Below are 22,397 nucleotides of genomic sequence, written 5' to 3'. Positions count from 1 at the left end.
TCCGGAAAATACATTACAATCCCACCCGAACAGAGACCAGTACGATAGGTAACCTAAATGGTAGCCTGCAGGGAACGATGCAACATGGTTGGAGTCATCCATTCGATCTAGTAGTTTTCTCTTGGTGTCAGACTTGTGGGCGAACCTGGAAACGACGGGAAATAGATCAATGCTGGTCGGTCGGTAGGGATAAAGGATAACATCGGTCGATACGATATAGTACTTTGGGGTATTGTGGATCGAAGTACCTGGATCTTGCAGCGTAGCCCAGGTCATGACCGACATGTGTGTAATCTGTAGCTGTAGGGAAGAAGCCAGCTGAGACGGGCGCATCTGATCTGTCTGATGCAGTGTGCGGAAGCCCGCCCGTCTCTCACTCGAGATGCCACCATCATTGGAGCAAAACGCGGACTTGTACACTGCGAGTCTCAAAGCTATCGTTCTTGTTGCTAGACGCTGATGAAACCCCAATCCCTGATGAGAGACTGCACCACCGCTTGGGATCACGGATATGTAGGGATCCACGAATGTCTGATGAGTTGGCCGTGTAACCGTGAAAGCTGATATGCAAATATCTCACTCAACTCGATCAGTTGTACACCCCCTTTCCTTTGCTCAGTGCACCTCACATATTCATTCATTACATACACGCTGACGATGCAATATACGGTTTGGGTACAGTCCAGATGCAAGCAATTGCACGACTGAGGTAACGAGCCGGGAGACGTTATCGCGGAGGCTGAGTGGCTACGGTATTATTACCAGTTCGTGGTCAGGGATCAAGCTTGGCTACATGTCTACCTAGGTAGGTAGGCATGTAATGTATTGCATGTATGTAGACAAGTCTAGTCAAGTACCGTGTAATAAGTTTCATAGTGCGATCGATATCAGGCCACCTCGCAAGCCCTCGTCGCAGTCAAAGGATGTTCTAGGCTTCTGGTATGGCACGCCCTGACCCTAAGATCTTCCAGTCCGGGCCATTAAAGCCTAACCCGATGGTTGCTGTTTAGTGTATGTGATGGGCTTGCCCGGGGAAGGCTTAGCTCTGGCAAGAGACACACGATTTGAGGCTGATGGTGGGCGAGGGCTTACTGTCAATGGTTCCGGTTGGTCTCTCGCTCCAGCCGTGCGCTACGCCGCATCGTGGGGATCTCATGATCGTGTCCGCTGGGATTCTGTCCTCCAGCGTTCGAGATCTGACCCCTGACGACATTGGACGTTTCTGCCGTCTGTGTCACAGCACCTTTCAGCGTCCATGTACGGTAATCGGGCCTAGTAAGCCCTGCACCCAGTAGACAACAGGCAGTTGCTTGACACTTAACATTGGCAATTGGCTGACCACCATCATGTACCTTCTGTAGCATTCTCAATCCCAATCCTAGCGCACTGAATCGACGATTTAATACCATCAACGTTAGATCCCGACCGTTGGAACTTTTTTCCTGTTGGTTTTGACGCCACGGATGAAGCGAAGGAGGGCTGTGTAACTGCATTTGGGATGGTTTGAGCTGGACCAGGCTGTGTCGACAGGTTTCTAATTAGGTATTGAACAATATCCAAGGTCCAAACGTTCTGTCCTTTACAGGGCGGCATACATACGGGTTTCTTCTTACTCCATAGATGGCGAGCCCGAGGTCCCCTGTTTGTGCCTTGTATTCCCGAACCTGACTCGATATCAAAAAACAGGGGTTGCTGATAGCCTTGGCTTACCTAGATTGTTACTTGAACAAAACAAACCGAATTAGTCGTGGACTTGCGAGGTGCAGAACCGAGCGACATGGTAAATCAAATTGACAATCAAAAGAGCAAAGACATAAAACAACGTTGAAGGAATACTTGCGGGGTTATGCAACTGCTTAAACAAGGAGACGACTGCTGATGACAGCTTCGTATCGGTACACTACAGACAACACAGCATGGCGGAAGTACAAAGTCATCACTCGTCACATCACATGAGACGAGGGGAATACTTCATATCTAGCTCCACGTACATGTCTTTTGGACCGGTGCAACAGCTCAGTCAAGCCGAGTAATTCTCGTTTGCGCACAAGATCAGGCCAAACTCATGCAGCTGGCAAGCAAAACGAATGTCAAGATCCAATGCTTGTCATTTAGATCGCCCATCTCTGACCCGAATCCGATTTCGAGGAAATCTCTCTTGCTCTATTCGCTGTATCTGGGGCTGACATGCATTGTGTGTGGGTTTAGCATCGGGGATATGTTATATGTAGGTACGTACATACATATCTGGGTACAGATATATACCGAAGTACCTAGATTAGGCGAAGAGTACACATGTGAACAAGCAGTGTTTGTACATCGGGGGTAGACTACGATTAACAGACGAGAAGAAGGACAGACACTACTTGACAAGGTTCTTTTGCCATTTGCTTTTTTGTATCCTGGTAAAGACCGAGTTGGTTTCGAGAGGTGGTGCTGGAAAACGTATGACCTGCATCCTTGATCAGCACATGGAAGAATCTGCCGAACCTGAAGAGTAAATGCCGAGATCAAGATACAGAGATAGCACAGCAAAAGCAACTAGCCAACTAACAGGTAAGTTAGCAAATGTAGAGGGGAAAGAAGAGAGGTAGGGCAAGAAAGAAGAAGAAGAAGAAAATCTCAGATCCTCCTGCAGGGAACCTCGCTTACCTAGCTTACATGGCGCCTCTCGATACAGATAGTTGCGGAGTGTTCAATGTTGATGGCTATGGATGGAACTAAGCCAGATGGGACATTTTAGGACCTGGCTGCCGTCTACTAAGTCTACGATGGAATGGAAGCAACTGGGGCTTCCTGGGCTTCCACCGGTACCGGTACTGGCACCTTGATGCTAAGGTACCTAGGTACTCAACCTAATAAGTGGGGTCCCCACTTACTCAGGTCACTCACTGTATGCTTTATTCCTACAGGCTGTATTCCAGCAGACCCTGACCTTGTGAGCACTAGAAGCATGCTAAATATTTCCATTCATCCGTAGGTCACTCCGCGTCCGATCCAGGATAATTTAGTAGACAGACTTTTGTTCTGTCTCCATTTGCTTGCTAGATCGATTGATTATCCCTGAAAAGAAAAGAAAAAGAGTCCAATTTTTGATCGGGTAGAAACGTGATTGTTACGTACTTGCACAAGCACAAGGACGATTGCATTGGCAGAATTCTCCGACTTGTACCAGCCCCGTAATTGAACAACGTAACGTTGTGTGTCACCTCTTTCTCGAAGGAGACCGACCGGATACAGTATCTCGACTACCACCCACCAGTCCAGTCCAGTCCAGTCCAGTCCATGTCTCACCGAGGCACAATAATGGTTAGACAAACATGATCAAATGGAAACTTACTGGTACATTTTGGATATCACCAACTATTCAACAATGATGCAGACGAGAACCTATACCAACGGATACCTTTCCCAAAATCGACAGGCAATTAGTTCAAAAACAAACAAAACTCCTCTGGCACTGCATGGTCACACAACATCAAGTTGCACAGCATGACCGTTTTCGCCAGGGTTGAAGGCAAAGAACTGCCCATGAAGGGAGAAGCCCTCATCAAAGCACGGAGCCCTGATCCTTGTCAGCTAAGCTCATGTCATAACTTGACATGTCTCTCTCAACGGCGGCACAGCCGATGGGCATCCCAAGCGACTGGAAACAGTAATTAATATCTTCAAACGAGATTCAACCAAAAAGGCCAGATGAGGGAGACCCAGCCAGCAACCAGGGAGACCCATGCTATTACTATGAGAACCATCTGCTCTTCCATGTGACGCATGCACACGATCCCCCAAAAACAAGACCCTGACGGACAAGATTGCATCGAAAAACCTATCCACGTCTAGAAAATGCCGGTGCACCAGTCAGGGCTTCTAGCGTAAAACTCCAAGAACTATTCGACACCCTATCCATGTTATTCTGAGACACGCACGTAGTAATTAATTTACTGGCTATGCGAACCGCTCAACCTTATGCTGATCGTTAATGTCCCGATTACGAGATGAACTGTATCAGAACAGGAGAAACACGTCGAAATGGAATCGTCGCCTATCGCAGTAGAATATGGAATATAGAGTGACCAAGGATATGCAAGCCCTTGCCTCTTTCATGCATCATTCTGGAAGGTCATTGGGAATGACAAACCTTGTTGCAACAACGAAAATTGAGCGATTACATATGTACACACCAGGGTAATGCTGATGATGCCGAATCAATCGGACCACTGGGATAACACTACTATCAATATTGCACTTATACAGTGATTTCTGCCATAGGCATACCGTGTATTGCTTCCTTCGATGCATGAGGCCTTATTGCCAGCCAGGTGGTTTCCGCCATGTCAAACCGCGAGGGAGGAAGGTCGATGGAAGCCATCACCAGATCATTCGCCCACAGCTTGAGTAATAGCCCATCAACATCTGCTTTGGCTTGGCTTGGCTTGTTTCGCCGGTGAGAAATCCATGTCATGGAACATCCTTGGCTGGTCAAAAACCATCTACGATTGACCATCGGCTAAAACAACCTAGACCAAGGAACCAAACAATCGACTGACTTTACCCAACATACATTGGACCAGTTGAACGAGACGTAACCCACTGGAACTTATTATTATAGCGCTACGTATCTTATCTACGCATCTTCATCTCATCTCATCTCATTTTTGGCTCGTCAGTATGAGCAGAGTGGCGAACTTGTGCACCACACACGTCCATGGCGGCGCACTAAGCAAGGGCGTGTCTGATCTCGAGAGATTAGGTCCGCGGGTCATCTCTACGTTGCTAGCGATGTGAATGGACAACCCGCCAGCGCGGCGCCAGTCGACGATTTCGCGTGGTGGCGGATGAACCACCCCTGCGGGAAGGGAGCCGCGGGGGACCGTTCGAATTGGGTTTCTTACACAGGGACCTGCGGGCCACACGTGCTGAAGCTCAAATAAAGTGTCAACTGGCAGGCAGCTCCAGAGCTAAGTACTTTATGGTAAATGAAAGCTCGTCTGTACCTTCGCAGAGAGGTGGACTTGTAAGTACCTACCTAACTACCTGGTACTTGTAGCCTGGTCCTTACCCACTGACGTACCTGGCTGCGGTGCCGCCCATCGGGACCGACCCAATCTGCATCTGCATCTGGAAAGCAACCCATCCTCCCCCAAAAACTCTTTGTTCGTCGTTGTGGCTCACAATAGGCAAGCCATTTGTGGTCAGGGTGTTCATCTTGATCCGTGGGTTTGCTCAACGTAATAAGCGCCGGATCCTGATTTCTGGAGTTTTATTAGCTCGAGCCTTGAAAACTTTTGTTCCCACCTCTTTTCACGTCAATCTCGTTCATCTCCCTTGTGAGTCGTCATAAGTAATGTTTCCCGTCATTTTGCCCCTATTCGCCTTGAGCTAGCATGCACTCCTGGCTCTCATGCCCTCTGTTCCATTACAGGGGACAAGCTAGACAAGCGATGCAACTGCACTGTTCAATACTTACAGTCGACAGGGGACCTGTACCGAATCGAAATGTGACATGTCGATAATAAGAGAACATTTTGCTACCCAAATTGTTCATGTCCAACACCAGTGAGAAGTGCTGCAACATGAACGTCCCAAATCAGCGATGGTATCGGAACGCTGGCTCATATTCCGCCCGGTCCTTACTACAACGTCAGTTCGACAATCATAAGGCACCCATCCACTGTGCTGCGCTTATTACCGCGTATCACTATGTCTTTGTGTGCTTGCTAACAACAACGGAACCGAGTTCAGGTGGCTCGTGCTCTTGCGGCAGTATCAGAAAAACCCGTCAGTTCCCAGTCAAGCGTTGGGGTGTGGTTCAGGGGTGTCTTCCGGTACGTACTTCTTGTTGACCACTCAAGCCAGACCGCTGCTGACCCCATGGAGCAGGGCCCCCCAGAAGTCGTACCATTTTCCAAAAGTTGAGATTGGAGATCTCCAAAGCCTAGCCGCTACTGAGCCAGACCATCGTCATGCCCCAGCCATTGGTGCAGAACATGACAAGGTCGGTGTTTGAAGCAACGGCAGTGAAGAGTGCATCATTGTCTCGCTTTTTCTCCGGCTTCTCCTCCTCTAGTCTTTTTCTAGCACCAGAATACCTAGGTAGGAATGTTAGGGTAAAGGACTTCGGTACGCATCAGGTTCATAGGCATGTTTTGACACTGATGACCAACATGGCATAGGTGAAGAGATGCGCGTCCCCTAAGATCTTGCTTGCCAGAGATGAGATGCCACAGCCCTAGAGCAATATGGGGTTCTCAGTCTTTTCCCCTGGTCGACTTCAAGGCCAGTCATCCTTGTTTGCTCCCAGATGGCCCACTCATCCATGATCGATTTTCTTCGGATCCCTACCGTCCCCCTTCCCCACTTATACCGTATCGTAGACCGTCCTGCAGTCGTGTCCCCTAGCCAGTGGGAGCGAACCTTGAAATCCTTGTAGCACGGGCGGTATCTCTATCCGTGACCGTTTCCCCCAGACGTCGCGACCTTACGCCGTACGGACGGGATCAAGAATACTTGCTAAAAGTCGCGCTTGTTGGTTGACTTGTCTGTGACGTTGGATGTCTCGTAAAGATTATCGTTTTTGGGATAAGATTACCAGTATCTGATCCTTCAAGCGGTTCTTTATCGGAGGGCTTTGTAAATTCGATGGTAAAAGGGCATCGATCAATCCATATGTAATATTGCTGACTCGGTACATGTAACTATAGTCGCGTTAGACTGATCAACTTGGTTGCATTACTGACAAACAACCGCGTCGCTGGCTCAGCTTGTACTGGACGATCCCTTTATTAGTGTTCAAGCTGGAGACTGCGCTTTTTCAATATGTGTATGCTTTGCTTCAATGGGTGTTGAAATCAAAAGACGTTGGAGCGGACTGCCATGGTAGGTACTTACCAACACGACCATTCTTGGACAATTAGATACTGATTGTAGGTTATTATGACTTATCTGCTTGTCTGTTTGCTATGATATCTCGATAGCATGCACGTGTGCATGGATATTAATTAGTGGGCATGATGGAAAGGACGACTAATCGAGGTGTTGATCTCACATCTGGTTCCTCGTAGCGTAATGCACTGTAACTCAGTTGGTGATTTTTAGGTGGTTGTACTGCTTGGGTTGCTTCTGTCACATCGCAGTTCCTTCCGTTCTTACTATACCTTGCCTCACCTTGCTTTGCTTTGCCTTGCTTTGCCTTGCTTTGCTTTGCCTTGCCTTGCCCACCAGGCCTGCCTCGCAGCTTGTAACTGCGCAATATTCCTTCCTTCCTCTTTCCGCTGCCCTTCTCTTCTGTTCTCTCCCTCCTTCTATCTGTCTTTCTCGCACCTCCACATTTCCGCAGCAAACAAAGAGATAACCGACTTCTTTCCCCTGACCTCGATCTTCGAATCTCTATTTCTCATCTTTCGACCTTTTTTATTTATCCACCTTGGTCAACTTGTCCTGTACCTTCCTTTCAGTGACCCCCCGCGCTGACTCAAGCGCCTGCAGAGACACCGCCGTCCGCAGCAGCAGCAGGATTTGTCCTTGCCCGCCATTCTAGTGGCCGCGCTGCCCGGCTCCGTGTCTATGTGCAATCCGTTATAATTGCACTATCCCTTGCTGGTCATCCTATCCCAGTCTAGTCTTTACTCGACCAGAATTTTGCGCAACTTGTGAGAGAGCAGAGAGAGAAGGAGAGGGAAACAGCGAAGTGATCACCAAAAGTCAATTCGAAATACCGACGTCGTCAATTATCAACAGCGCCAGCACTCGAGTCATCGTCGGCACAGGCTCCGGTCAACCGACCTTTTCACATTCCGACCCCTAGCTTCGCGCCGCGCGCGCCAGGTGTTGTCCACGTCGTGTCGAGCAAATCCCTCTCCACCACCACCAAAGGCATCGTCTGCCTCAGGATTTTCAGCAGTCGCATTTGCTAGCTTCGACTTTATTGCCAACAGGTGCAATCCAGTGCCGTGATTTCTGAGCTCCACCCGCCCGATTCTTTCGTTGGCTGCTCTGAGCTGTCTTGGGCTAACCTACGTGCTACGTCCCCAGACCCCGGGCATTGGACCAATTCCGCGGCAGTCGGTCGCCTGTTGAGTTTGCGCTACTCTTCCTTCACACTTGCCTTGTGTCCCAAAAGACGAACAGCGGCAATTGATCGATCAATCAAACTGGTTCTTCCATCTTGAGAGTTCTTGGTATTTGGCGCTCTGTCAGCAGCCAGCCTTCGAATAACCCAACCCAAACAAGACCCAGTCTTGCGGCCCCCTGTGTGTCCGCCAGAGCAAATCCAATCCCGACCAGGACAGGACCTAAGTAGGCGGAACCCCCCTGCCACTGTCCCGCTCAGCGCCACCACGAGGGACCTTGTCGCTTGTCCATCGCACGCCAGATCTACCCACCCCCCCCTGACCTGGTCTGGTCTAGTATTATTTGTTTCTTTTCTTCTTCGCTTCTGTTCATTTCGCCTCATCGGTCCCCCCTCCCCGTTTTGACACCCCATTGCCAATCCTCACCTGAGCCCATTGTCACATCTCTTATCCTAGTCCCGTGTCGACCCCATTCCTGGCTTTTTTACTTCCCCTAGCACCAGGAGCTCGTTCTTTACCACCCCCCTCCCCGTTATTCAGTGTTACTGTTTTCTTTCGCCATCAAACCACCCCCCAGCCGGATCTAGCCAGGTCAGATGCATCTACGGCCTTAAAACTGTCCCAAGTCATTGTTAGTAATTACCAGATCCGCTATGGAAGCGGCTGACTCTGGAGCCAGGCAAAGGTCCGTTTGAACCCAACTTCAATATTCATATTTCTGCCTGCCCCTCCCATATTAACTAACACCTTTTCTACTCTTACAGCCGTCACTCTGCTACCAATTCAGAGCATCAACTCCACCATCCATCTCAACCCGATCAGCCATATTTAGATCATCGTCGTCATCATTCCTACTCGCGGGATATTCTTGACAGGTCGTCATATCGAGAACCTCCCGCCATGGCAACGGCAACGCTCATCGCTCCGTCCGCCCATTATCCAACTCAACCGCCTTTCCCAAGCTATTCTCAGTCAAACTCGGGCGCCGCCAGCATATCCAACATGATTTCTTCCGTTGAACCTAGAAAACAAGCGGACGATCAAGAGCCGCCGAATCGTCAATCGCTTCCATCTATCTCGGAAGTTATCCAGGGCACCAAGCCTGGACCATATCCTGTCGCACATGCGCCTGGTCTCCAGTCTACCCCGACTCTGCCATCGCCCTTTGCACCGGCTCCTCGATCTTTCCCCGAAACTGAGAAACGCTCTTCTCCTCAGCCTCTTCACCCGACCTCATCTTATCCTCGACAAGATGGCCTGCCTGCGTTCTCGGACTCGCCCCGTCCACACTTCAGCAGTCGCCCATCACTTCCTCCTGTCTCTGATCGTCGTCAGAGCCCTCCGGCCAAGCCTGATCTGCCTCCTCAGCATCACCACCCCGAGCAAAAACATCCCGAACCTCATCACCCTCTGAATGGTGTCTACTCGCATCCTCCACCGCCGCCTCCGGCCCCTGTCGCATACCAGCCTGGTCAATTGCCTCCTGGGCAGATGCCTCTCCCTGCGTATCCCATTTCCCCAAGACACGCAATGCCGCCACCTGCCTCTGGGCCATACGACCCCCGAGCACCACCACCACACGCAGAAGAGCCTGAATATGCTCGAGCTAGGTATGAAGCTACAGTTGACAGGCACTTTGAGAGCTGGAGCTATCAAGATTCGTTGAGCCGAGTAAGTACTAATCCACTTTGCACCCATGCTGGTCATCACTGACTTTGTTTAGATCGGCTCGTCATCTCGTACCATCTTTAATTTTGCCGAAGCGTATAGCAGAATTGCTCAAGAGCAGCACGGCGCTCACCCCATTCCAGCTCGACTACCTACAGAACGCGAAGTCAGCGATATGCTTAGCAATATTGAACTCGTCAAACGCTCTTTGGAACAAGTGCGAGACCTAGTACAAACCTCGATCCAGAACGAGCGAGCTCGAGAAGGAGCCAAGATGAAAGGTCCTTACGAGGAAGAACACGATGTTAACATGTATGGCGATGGAATGAAGCCACAATACGGCATTACAGAAGTCAAAAAGAGACGAGGAGTAAGTCAGATTGATTCAACACACGATATAATAGAAGCTGACGAGACACAGCGCGCTGCTCCTCCAGGACGATGCCATAGCTGCAATCGAATCGATACTCCGGAATGGCGACGCGGACCCGACGGCGCCAGGACACTGTGCAACGCATGCGGACTGCATTATGCCAAGCTTGAGAGAAAACGACAACTCGAGGCAAGGTCTATCCGCCCCAAACCTGAAGAGGCCCACCGACAATGAGCCACGTCACATGCTGGGGATATCGACAAGAGATAATTCGAATTCGACATAGGGCCGCTCCTAGTCAATAGCAGACATAGTCGCATTCGACGGACACATATACGCAACATTTTACGTTTAATAATACCCAAATTTCGGAGCGACGACTTTGCGTCGTTCTTTGTATATACGTTTTTACAACTCGGATACCTCGGGCTTCTCAGCAAGGATTCGCGGCATATCAGGCGTTTGTCTTATTATACACACCCTAACCAACGATGTTAGTGGGTGTGGCTTTGGGAAGAAGTTTTTTTTTGGATTTACGGAGAGAAAGATGAAGTTTGAATTCCTAGACAAAAGAGTTTTCATGGGCCACACAAATGGTGGAGAAGTTATCAGGATCATACGGAGACGTAGCGCAGAGCAATCATGGTAGAATTGCCAAATTGAGGTGTTGGTTATGGTCAATGGAAGGAAATGCTTTTTCACGTGGGATTGACAATCGAGAAGAAAATCACTACAGATATTTCATAGCATGCACCCCAGGCTGAATATTCAATTCAGTCTTGGCACGAAGAAAAGCAAATTGAAGGGTCCAAAGAAGTGATTTCGTTTGAAGCGATGCAAACTCAGACAGGAGATTCAACAATAACGACTTTTGAGAATAGTGACGGCTGAAGAAATCACAAAGTGACTGACCATGTCAAGACTGGATAATTAATTACTCACGCCTACATGTATCTGCACATACATGCACCCTTGAACGTCCCTGCAGAACTAGTGACAATTGTGTGGTATGCGGTCCGATGCCGAGACGATGGTTGCTGAGACAAAGAGTCCGAGCCCAGATGTGACAGATTGAGATTTAACTAGATGTTTGCCACTTGGGCATCGACAGAGAGATTATTGAAGGATGTGGGAATGTTGATTGGCCACTCTGGAGAAATGCAAGGTCAATCAATAACCCTGCCATGCAAGTAGGCTGATATGATCTACAGTACAGTCACAGTGTACATATACATGTACGTACATAGATAGGATCGATCTATACCTATGCTGCTTTGGCAATGTATTGGAACGTACATGTGCATATATTTGTGTAGTTGGAAGAAAATGAAGTAAAACATGTAGTGAGCAATAACATGGAACGGAACAGTTCCTCAGATAACAAGGGTGACGACGAAAATAGGTAGCGAGTGCCAACTCATGACTACGGGAGATAGCCTATAAAACAAGACAGGATGAACAGGTCGAATACAATGGTTCGACAGCGACAGTTGGACAGAAGCAATGGGGTTGCACATAGGAGACGAGGACGGGAAAGGAGGCTAATCGAGGCACGAGCGGGAGATCTAACGACGGGTAGCCTGCTTGAGCTCATCGAACACGGGAACGTGCGTGCATGTGCATGTGTACAGAGGGTATATGCTGAGTTGTGGTGTTGGGAGTTGTTCTGGATAGACTACCGTAGTACAAAGTCTCGGCTGTAAGAGGTGTACATATATTGTTGTTATTCGGATATGCTTTTCACATTCCTATTTGAGAGCATTGCTAGTACTAATGCCATGTACTACATATATCAGGTATATATGTGAGTATTCTCTCAACTCACATGTTCAGCTATGTGAGTGAGTGAGTGAGTGAGTAAGTGAGCTACGATACAAATATGCATAATAGAGACACGACAGAAATGATCAACGAGCGATTATGATTATGAGGCCATCGCCAAACCTGAACAGACATGCCTTGATGCCTGAACTACCCCAAAAGAAAGCCAACCTGCACCATGAACAATAGGAAAGCAGCACGGGAGCTCGTATGCGCTGTTTCCTGTACCACTTGATCAGAGACATGGCTGCAAGCACGCGATCTGCACGTCTTTCCAAGATCTTCCTTGGTCCTCCCCCTTTTATGTGATGTGATGTGATGGATGAGGTTCTTTCCTGTAGCACCGTAACACAGAAAAATGAGTATATAAACTATCAGATCATATCATCTCACCTCACCTCACCTCATGGCACGAACACCCCCCCCCCCCCCCTTGCTCTGTGCAATGGTAGTACGGACAAGGTCAGCGAGAACAAGAACAAGATAAAGGTGCTCCTGTGCCGCGTGTCTGCAAGTGCTTGGCTGGTTTCTCCTCAGCTGCGTTACATGACATTACATGTACGGAGTCTATATGTAAGTATCCATCCATGTGGCTTGGTCCGTCTGTATAAGGGATCTAAGCTAGTTTGAGAGCCAGGCTGGTAGAACCAGAACCACTCGCTGTTTTTGTGTGTTTGTGTGTGTTTAACTTTTATGAGGCTCTGGCGGGCGGCATGCGAACCATGTGTATTGTGCATTGCCGTGAAGCTCATAAAACGGTTGGCTTTCTTGTATTGTGATGTATCGACTGGCTTGATTCTAACGAGTGGATATTTTAGGTATATGGATGGCCTCAACTAAACAACCCCCTCCACAAAGAGTTCAAGGTCTAGTTTTGACTGAGACATGGTAGTTGAACGAATGGCTATGGGGTCTAGATTCTCAGGACCCAGGCTTGGTTTGGGGATCGTCGTCTTTGAGAGGTGTCGTAATTGTACGACTACACATCAACAACAACCAGGGCACTCGCTCGCTCGCTCGCTCACTCATTGACTTGCTGCACTGCAACCAGGATCATTTGTTGACAGGCTCAGTATGGAATTCAACCGTTTATTTCCCAGCCGTCGTCAGTCACCCTTGTCCCATTCTATGGACCCTTCAACAGCCGTCATTCCAGCCAAAAGCCAAGGGGATCGGGCCCTCCACAGCCACGTGGTATTCTACACCCGAGGAGCAAGGGTCTTTTGGTCTAACTTGGTTTTTTTTTAGGCTGTCTTTGCCTCAGCCATTATATCCCTTTTTCAATCGGGCCAACGAAAGAGAGTGTGTGTATATTTGGCTCAGAGAATGTCACTAGGCGTGGGCAGCACGAGGTGCTGAACCACATGGAGAAGGAGGGTAGTAGATGAACAAGGGCAGTCAGATTGGACGCCCGCTGAGGAGACATCTACAGTACTTGGCAAGAGATTGGTGAGACCAAAAGTCTAAGGGTAGTTCGAGACAGTGACAGATCACTTGAGGAATGTGACTGGTTGGCGTGGTTATCACAAACTACATTTATTCCCTGGGTGTTCTCTTGACAGGAGATCCCTTCAGGCGGTGGCTGCGTGCTAGAGTTTCTCGGTTACAGAAGTTCATGGTCTAGTTTAAAGTCACTTGGTTGAGCTGAATCGTACTATCCTCTTGTATCTTGACGTTGCATGGCAGCGGGTTTGACTCAGCCCAAGGTCTTAAAATCGGAAGAAGAAATTAGGGCATGTGGTTTTATTTGTTTTCTTTTTATTTTTATTTTCCTTCTTTTCTTTTCTTTTCTTGTCTTTGTTTCAAACATTGGGACCTTCAACTGACGTGCATTCATTCTCGTGCGTGGAATGTCAGTCAACGAGGATACCAAGTGTAAGCAAAACTGCCGAGCAGGTTACGGATACTTCCACCTGAGACGTCATACCGAGTTCTTCTTCTTCTTTTCCGGAAACCCGTTTTGTTAAAAGTCAAAACACAACTGCCAAGTTTAGACAAGATAGCTATGTAAAAGGCTAAACTAAAGCCGTGCAGAGTATACTATGTGCCGTGTTGACTACTGGCATATGCTGACATGACTCTCTCATGTCATTCATACTTGGAATAACTTGTTCCCGATCGAGATTGATGTAGGGTCTAACTAGTCAGCGACAAAGAATAATAACGGATATGTTCCGTCGCTACTATAAGACAAGCTAACTAACTATGTACATAACTGATACGATCCACAACACCAAAAGGATGGGCATTGTGATAGCGGGTCGCGGAAGAAAAAGAGGCCTTGCTGCATTGGGTCGTGGCCGTTTCTTATTTTCCTTGTGTTAATCTGGCTTAGCTTAGTTCAGGTTTAGTTTGGACGCCCAGTTTCTTCGATCAGGCCACCACAAGATCTGCTCAAAGATCGAACCGCCATGTCTGAGACTTGATGCCCACTTTGGAATGGCGGCGTGTGCCTCGCCTCGGCAATTGCACAGCAGTTAGACCAAAGGGCGTGTCGTGGGAAACAAGAGAAGTGAGATGTTGGTCTATAAAACCTGGGCTGGGGCTTACTATGTCCTGGTTGTGAGACAGAAGCCGCCTCTATGATTGGGCAGTATATCTCCTGGAACCCTTTCATTTGTGCCCGGGAACTAAGTGAATTTATGCAGAATATATGTCACTTTACTACGGATAAAGAGGAGAGGCGATGTTACCTCGGCTGTATCGACATGATCTGTCAAGATATGCGGGTATATCGCCGATTTCTGAAGTCTAGTTCAGCCAACCTTGGGTCTAGAATTTCGCCCCATAGCGGTAGGGTAAAGCGCAGTAAGCAAATAGGCATCCTTACTATATGTAGATGAACCAATATCATTCCGGTCAGCATCGGTTGTTGATCACATCCGTTAGTTTCGAGACAGGGCCCAAGGATATTGAGTCAAGATCAGCACAGCACAGCACAGCACAGCACATCTAATCAATCACATATTTATTACCCCCTATGTATCTTGAAGTACTAATCACTTTTGGAACTCAACGTTAGGCCATGAGTGAACCAGTTATCGCTATGGATGTACAACAGGGTATTTCATTGTCACTACTGATGTTACTGTGGTGCTCGTCTCAACAGGTGCTCCGGCTTCCGGACCTCCGGACCCGGCGCTTGCTTAAGTCTTGACATGTCCAAGACGTATCGGCCCCGAAGTTAGCCCCAGATCGGGATCGGGATCGGAGGACCACCGAATGTCGTTAAGCTGCGCCATGCCATATCTCGGTCCTTCTCCTTCTTCCCATGTCTGTTTCTGGCACAATGTCTTACTTATCTTTTAGCGCTTTCACTCACATGATCATGTCGCCGTTTTGACAAGCTAATCTCGTTTTCCCTGCTTCTGAAGATCTCCAACTACTGCGGCCGCCTGGACCAACCCCTTGTTGTTGAACTTTTTCCCCCCAGCATGACACATTCTTACATACATACCTGAAAAGAAAGAAAAGAAATTCTAATAATATCCGTGCGTACCATGTTACAGATCATCAACACCCCCCAGCCCCGTTAGGCGGGAAAAGCAAAGACAACAATAGCCTCAAAAACTGAGACTAGACTACGCCTCTGTCGATAATGACAAGTCTCTTCTCGAGTATCATGTCAAGACGTAGGGCGAACACATTTAATCTCACCGGTCTACGCTAGGCCCTTTCACCATAACCGGTCAGGGGACCCTCCTCTTGTTTCGTCACAACTGTCGTACTCTCATGGGACATGTCAAATAGCCATGACCTGATTTTGGTTTCCAAGTCTGTCTATTTAATCTTTACCAGAATTCCAGCTGAAAAGGGGGTAGCCAAGCAAGGCAAAGCGAGGGGCAAAGGGCGGGGGACTCGAAAAAAGCAAAACGGAAAAGCCACAACTAAGAAAGACTGTCTCTATCAAACAAAGAAACGAGTACCTAGTAAACCTAGAACCATGTCATTTGTTTCTAGAAGGGGGCCGTGGGATGCTTTTTTAGTCTGCGGCACGGCACGATCAACACGGCTGAGAGTTCCTAAGAGTTTGAGTTGAGTTCCTCTTTCATACCTACTCAATACCAGAGCGCTTTACTAGACCCCCAACGCTCGGGCTTTGCTTGATCTTGACTTTTCACTCCTGCATAGAATTCGCAAGTCCTTACATGGAAATGCCACGCTTGGAAATGGGGAAAAGCTCCGAGCGCACAGATGTTGACTGACACTTATCGAGATAAGTCCTAACCCTTGAAACCCCTGGCAGGTCACGGTCGACGTGTTGTGCAGCATGATTTGGCTGAGATCCTGACTAGACTGACTAGGAGGCATGGATCCGAAAACGGCCATCTAAACTCACTGTGAGGCTCCATCTGCGAGATGTCCGTTGACTGCTCAGGACTTAATAGGGGTTTCAACTAACGAGTGAACTTGATTCTACGCTTAGACAAACCTGACGAGTCACGCTATTAAGATTGAGACACAACACTGACATCGTTGAATCAGATCCAAGTAAATATGTTCTTTTCGTGGGTGTAATACGCTCGGCTAGTTGTCATGTAGCCTTGAGCAGGAGCAGCAATTGTGCCGTGTCTCAACTGAGCCCTCCAGAAGGCCAAGATAGTACAGCATTGGCATATCCTGAGACCTATCGTTGAGCTTCTTGCCATATCTGTCTAAGTACATTCATTATGATCAAGGATAGAAAACATATAACAAAAGGTAGGACCAAAAACTCCGACCCAAGTGCAGTTTTGTTTTGTATTGTTTCATGATGCCACCACCTCATGGCCATCGATCCATTCGCTCTTTCGCTTGAGGGATCCGTTAATAGTATCTGTCTCTGCCGCGTGTGAGTTCCCGTTTGAGCCGTTGCTTGATTCGCCACCGCAACCTCCTCGGAAACCGTTGAGCAACCGTTCGAGGCCGTGGATGCCGAGCCCTGCAAAGTTGCGGCCGGCTGTCTCTCGCTCACCGATGGCAATCACAGCGCCGATAAGGTCATGGTTGATCTCGTCATTGACGACACTGTCATGGTTGTATTTGGGGTGTACATCAATAAAGTTGCGGATCCATCGGGCTGTGGTGTCAAGCTCTCCGCTTGCTCGCTTAGAGATCAGGTCGAGGTATGTGGACAGGTGGCATCTGGTTGAAACATCGACGTTCACGCTATCGAGGTAGCTCTCGACGATAGGGATCAGGCCAGGAAACTCGCCCGACTCTGAGCCGTTGATGATATCGTTGACGGTCATCTCCTCAAACTCGTGCTCCACGGGACCACCAGGGGATGGAGGTCGGCTAGGATGAGCTGACCCGGGTCGGCTGTCGTCGCCAAACGTGGTGTTTGCCCTGGAGGGGCGGCTAGGGAAAGGGTTACGACGGAAGTAAAACTTCTCCTTCAAGACGGCATCCACCTCGTGGGCGCGCTCCATGTTCTCGTCAACCTTCTTGATGGGGATGTAAAAGTTTAGGTCAAATGACAGAATGGCACGCGTGACTAGGACCATAAACACCGAGAAGGCGGCATTCTCAAAGTCTGTGATCTGAATCTCCATAGAACGGAACTCGACTCGCCAACCGATGCTGTTGTCAGCGGGTGGCGGCTTAAATCGCATATGCTGCCAGTTAGTTGACTGGATGTTCTCGAAATGGTCCGTCTTGTTGAGATCCAACTCTTGGAGATCCTCCTCAAAGACAACAATAGGATCACGAATAAAGAGATGAGCGAAATGGGTGGCCAAGCGGTCGTCCATGCCGCCCTCAAGGAGTTGGCGTTTGATATCTGAGTCGTATACCAGATCAGGATCGAGGTACTCGTTTCTCAATCGTGGGTCTATGGCGATATATGTCGAGTTGGATGCATACCGCGACTTTGGTATCCTTCTGACGCCTTCCGTGAGAGACTATTTCAGTGTGAGCAACATTCCCCGAGTTCACAAGTGCAGGATAAACACATACCTTTTCTCCCAATTCTTCTGGCGTTCTACAGTCAACAGCGCGGCTAATCTGGTTCCATCGCACATCCGTGTTGGCAAGAAAGCCCTTGTACACGGGTGTTGCAGCAGTCAATGCCAACATGATGGGGCCAAGAGGGCTCAGTTGGTCGTAAAGCATTCGTCCTTCGGTGATGTTCTTAGCCTGGAAGGTGATCTGGAGACAACAGCTACCCATTCCAAAAGCCATGGCGTCCATGTGGATGAAGTCGTCAGGGGCGGCTCCGTTTCGCACATCGTCATCCTCAGGCCAGTCATGCTTGTCAAAGTTGACAGTGGGATCTTTCCAGGGTTTCGGTGTGTTCTTGTCGTGAAAGATGGGAACATTGACCTGGACCTTGCGGCCTCGTCGAGAGCGAATGTTGGCAGCTAGAGTTGGGAATCTGATATGGGGGTTGGCGATCTCATCCGGGACAAACTGAGAACGCAGACGGGGTCCTGAAGGTGGGAAGTAGGGGTCGGTGAACTGTCCAGGAACGCCGATTTGAGGGTAAGTAGTCAGTGTGATGGGATATTCTGTGGAGAGCATGTGCTCCTTGGCGATCTTTCTCCGCAGCTTCATGTCAGGTTCCACGTCGAGAAGTTCCTTGAAGCCGATGCCCCAGGGCTTGCCGGGAGTGGCTTCCAACATAAAGCGACCAAACTCGGGATGGAAAACAGGAATGGTCCTTTCCCTGAAAATCAAGTGGTCAGCGGGAATATCCTAAGAATGAGAAGGTTCTCGGCCTACGTCTTCTTTTCAGTTGTGCTAGGCTCTTGAAGTTCCGGGACACAACCTCCTTGCTTCTTGAGATCCTTATCGGCCGCTAATGCTTCAAGGATCTGTGCTTGGCGGAGAGACAGTAGCACTCGCTGGTTGTCCTCGGAGTAAACCACAACAAGATATTCGACCTGTCGAAGTTGTTAGTCAAGCGGTCTCAAAATCTCGACGGTAATGACCAACCTCATCACCCCAGAGAAGAGCATCGCGCTCTTTGCCCTTGGCTTTGTTCCATATCTCCAACAGTTGCTAAACGTACAGGGGAAAGTCAACAATCTGCGACATGGTTCATCACCCTATACAACTATTCGCGCATAGCGTATAAGAATTCAAGAGAGTGAGAGAGTGACTTACCTTGATACCCCATTCCCTAACTTGAGGGGCACGCTTTTTGGCGTCGGGCCAGTCGAGGGCCGTTCCCAAAGCTCTGAGGACAGGTCATGTCAGTGTATATGTTCTCTTATGAGCACTGCGACTGCGCATGTGATCATGACTTACAAGAGACCCATAGTGGGAGAAAGAGTGAGGTTTGCGAGGAGGATGAAGATGGAATTTTCAGGCCCAGAGCCTAGAGAGTCGCTTAAACGCGGCGATCTTAGTTTAATCGGTAGGTAAGTATTTGGAAAGATTTGCTCAAAATGACGAAATCCGGTTAATGAGACGAGATGAGAGATTCGGGTAAAACGATGAGAGTTTTGGCCTGGATCAAAGACTGTGCCTCGACGGATTATAATGTATGACAATTCGGTTCCGAGGTATATAACTAATCTTTAGTTAAAGCGAAATCGGCAGGTGGGCGCTAAATAGGCGTAATAAAACAAAAGTCGTCTTTTTTTTTCTCTCCCCTGCCCAGAGATATGCTTCCCCACGATAGATGTCGGAGTCTCGGGGTTTGTTGTAAAGAGCAAGAACTTTTTCTGGTTTGCTTTGATTGGGAACGGGAACTTTAAGATAAGCAGAGAGGAATATTCTTATCAGTTAGTAGTATTCCAGAGTTTTTTTTTCTTTTCTAGCAGGACAAGAAGAAGAAGAAAGACAAAGGTCAAAGACGAAAGGCTGGTTGATCAATCTTCAACAATAGTAACAAAGTTGAGCGACGACCCGAAGGTGTTGACAAAAAAAGAGAGGAAAGAAAAGCCTTGAAAGTCAAACGTCAAACGCAAAAGAGTAACGGTCCGTGTCGATCAGTAGGGAAGGAGACAATGGGAAGAGTGACTGCCTCCGCAAAATAAAAGAAAGAGAGTACCTTGGTACTTTAGGAAGGAAAGGCTTAATAATGTCCCCGTATTGTAGGTACCTACTTTATCGTACTATCTCTTCTTTTTGTTTGTCAGAGTCGAGATCAAGTCCAATTCCGCGGGGTTGTCCGTTGTCGAAGTAAAGAAAAGCGCCGAAGAAGAACAGTTCCGTCCTATCTTTGGACTCGATAGTGGACCTTCAAATGGAAACAATTAGACAAATAGTTCTACTTTATGTTCTTATCAACTGATTTCACTTTCTACATTGTCAAACCCTCTCTCTCTCCTCCTGACTTGTTATGGCTGTTGCATCGCATCGCATCGCAAGCGGAGCGGAGCGCATTTTCTGCTTAGAAATCGACTGAAAAATATCAAATCGGACAAGGGCCAGATGATGCCATCGTACGCTAACTGTAATAGGGGTAAGGAACCGGCCCAAAGCCGGCAATCTTGAGCGGTTTAAAGGTCCAGGGTAGGCGCCTGCCCATCAGATATGTAATGGAATCTTCCCACCTTTTCAACATATCACCATTATACTATATCTAACAATCACTGCCAAGACGTAGTTTGGCTATACAGCATCAAGTTGTAAGCCTCAAGTCAGCCTTGTTACTTGTTCTAGTCCGACGCCAAAACAACTCCGTGTAACCGAAGGCCGTTGTGCTTACAATAGCATCTCGGAATTGCTAAGCACTCAATTCCTGCATGTAGACGATCGTACGTAAACCCACTGTTCATGATGTTAGACTGTTCGGCAATTCTGCAGTTGGAAACAGCCAAGACAATTGTGCATATAGCAAAAGTTCCAGGAACTCTAAGGAACCGGTTACATAAACGCCAAAGGCCTTGATACAGAGCCCCAAGGAAGCTTAAATGTGCCGCCGACACTATGCATGCACGGATTGACCCCCATTGTTCCATCATATATTCCAGAACAGAACAAGAATCATATGAAACATGCATCTCGTTTCCCCAGAGTTCTTATCTTACCGCCGCCACATCCCAATTGCATAGTAGCTGATTGGATTTTGCCAAACTACAATTTCATGCCGTCATCCATCCATTGATTCATTCCAGAACAAACATATCCGAGTTATGTCCGTCGTGATGAATTATTCCATTTCACTTGGTTGATTCCTTACTCAAATTCAGCGTGAGCTTGTTTCAACTCGCACAAGATCAACGTTAATTGTACACAAAGTCGGCTAGGTCACTATTTCGGACACTGGGAAATAGTTTACCCCGGATCATACACGTCCCGGGCATTTCGTTGGTAATCACTTCTTCCAACTGAAGTCTAGATCTCTCCTCTTTGAGATATAGTACTAGCAGAGAGCCAACCAGCTAGAGCCATTGTACGAGTCACGCGGCACTACCCAGCTGTATGTATATAACCAACAAGGTGTAATGGTATGCGGAAAGGTGGGCAATACGTTTGATTGGTAAAGTACTCGACAGTACGATGCTGCATTATGCAACAAATGGCTTATATCACACAACACCCTCCGTTTACCTCATATCTCACTACGAAGTGGCTGACTTACCAAACCATTGGTCTCCTAATTCTACATGATAATCATGGGAATTCTCATGTCCTAGACTTACTACACCAACGCTGAGGAATGAACCGCGCTCCTCTATCACAGCTGGTAAAAGTTAGCCTCCATGCTAAATGGCTAGTGTTGTAAAACATCACTCTCTACTCTATCATCAGTGTCCAGGGTGAACCAGAGACGGCCTGGTTTCTCCTTAAGTTTGGTGGGTATGTGGCCCTCCAAGGTTGCTCTTATCAACTGCCGATGAAATGATACACTGACACTGACATTGCTGTCTCTCCAAACTTTCAAGTTGTAGTTAGGACAGTCTGCCACAAGCCACCACGAGCTTGCTGTACTGTACCGCGTCTCTGCATTAGCAGCCGCTTCGGCTGCGGGGGCCCATCAAGCTTCCGGCCGAGCCAGCAAGCCGAACTCTATTGTAAAGAAGGCCATTGTCAGCTGGCATCCGTGCGGATTTCAGAGCTCAGGATTCAAGAGGCGTGCCGCGTGCCTCATTGATTTCCCCTTAGATCGAGAGATCGATATTGTGGTACTGGCCAGACCAGGAAAATGGCAGGCTGCCATGACACAATGCCTCGGTACGTATCTAGGGAAAAGGCGCAATTGACGATACCGAATATAGTATGACGGCATGACTGAAAATAGACCCCAGAGACAACACGGAGACACAGCGCAACATCATATTGTATAACCGGAGACAGAATGCCGGCGATGGTGTTTGTGGTATTGTAGTATGCTGGCTTCCGTTCCTAGCTTGATGGGATCGTCCATGACACTAGAGAGAATACATACCATGAGCGATGTACCCCTAGCTCAAGCCGCATTTCATGTGCTTATCGAGGTGAACTAAGCCAACCAGTCAACCACACACTCCCTTACAACAATCTCTTGGTTGCCGTTCCAGTGTTGATGGAGAGAAAAGAGATAAGCAAGGAGA

The 22,397-nt window shown here is 48.2% G+C and overlaps 4 protein-coding genes across 4 annotated transcripts; 1 reads left to right on the top strand and 3 right to left on the bottom strand.

Moving 5' to 3' along the window:
* Positions 1–3,468: 3,468 nt before the first annotated feature.
* FPOAC1_003071 (uncharacterized protein) lies at positions 3,469–5,205 on the bottom strand (the record flags this gene model as incomplete). Its single annotated transcript, XM_044847643.1, has 2 exons — positions 3,469–3,565; positions 5,072–5,205. 2 exons carry the CDS (start codon positions 5,203–5,205, stop codon positions 3,469–3,471), a joined length of 231 nt encoding a protein of 76 aa, XP_044713559.1.
* A 730-nt stretch (positions 5,206–5,935) lies between these two features.
* Positions 5,936–6,900, bottom strand: FPOAC1_003070 (uncharacterized protein; the record flags this gene model as incomplete). Its single annotated transcript, XM_044847642.1, has 4 exons — positions 5,936–6,089; positions 6,483–6,510; positions 6,590–6,695; positions 6,889–6,900. 4 exons carry the CDS (start codon positions 6,898–6,900, stop codon positions 5,936–5,938), a joined length of 300 nt encoding a protein of 99 aa, XP_044713558.1.
* Positions 6,901–8,969: 2,069 nt separating this feature from the next.
* FPOAC1_003069 (uncharacterized protein) lies at positions 8,970–10,344 on the top strand (the record flags this gene model as incomplete). The annotated part of the gene is made up of 3 exons (XM_044847641.1): positions 8,970–9,740; positions 9,793–10,107; positions 10,159–10,344. 3 exons carry the CDS (start codon positions 8,970–8,972, stop codon positions 10,342–10,344), a joined length of 1,272 nt encoding a protein of 423 aa, XP_044713557.1.
* A 6,335-nt stretch (positions 10,345–16,679) lies between these two features.
* Positions 16,680–19,172, bottom strand: GCS1_1 (Zn finger-containing GTPase- Activating Protein for ARF; the record flags this gene model as incomplete). The annotated part of the gene is made up of 6 exons (XM_044847640.1): positions 16,680–17,813; positions 17,869–18,577; positions 18,634–18,794; positions 18,847–18,912; positions 19,018–19,090; positions 19,162–19,172. 6 exons carry the CDS (start codon positions 19,170–19,172, stop codon positions 16,680–16,682), a joined length of 2,154 nt encoding a protein of 717 aa, XP_044713556.1.
* Positions 19,173–22,397: the final 3,225 nt, after the last annotated feature.

The sequence above is a fragment of the Fusarium poae genome, chromosome 1 (assembly GCF_019609905.1).
Source record: "Fusarium poae strain DAOMC 252244 chromosome 1, whole genome shotgun sequence".
NCBI lineage: Eukaryota > Fungi > Ascomycota > Sordariomycetes > Hypocreales > Nectriaceae > Fusarium > Fusarium poae.
Note: the sequence above shows the minus strand (reverse complement) of the source record. Positions and strands in the feature narration are given on the sequence as shown.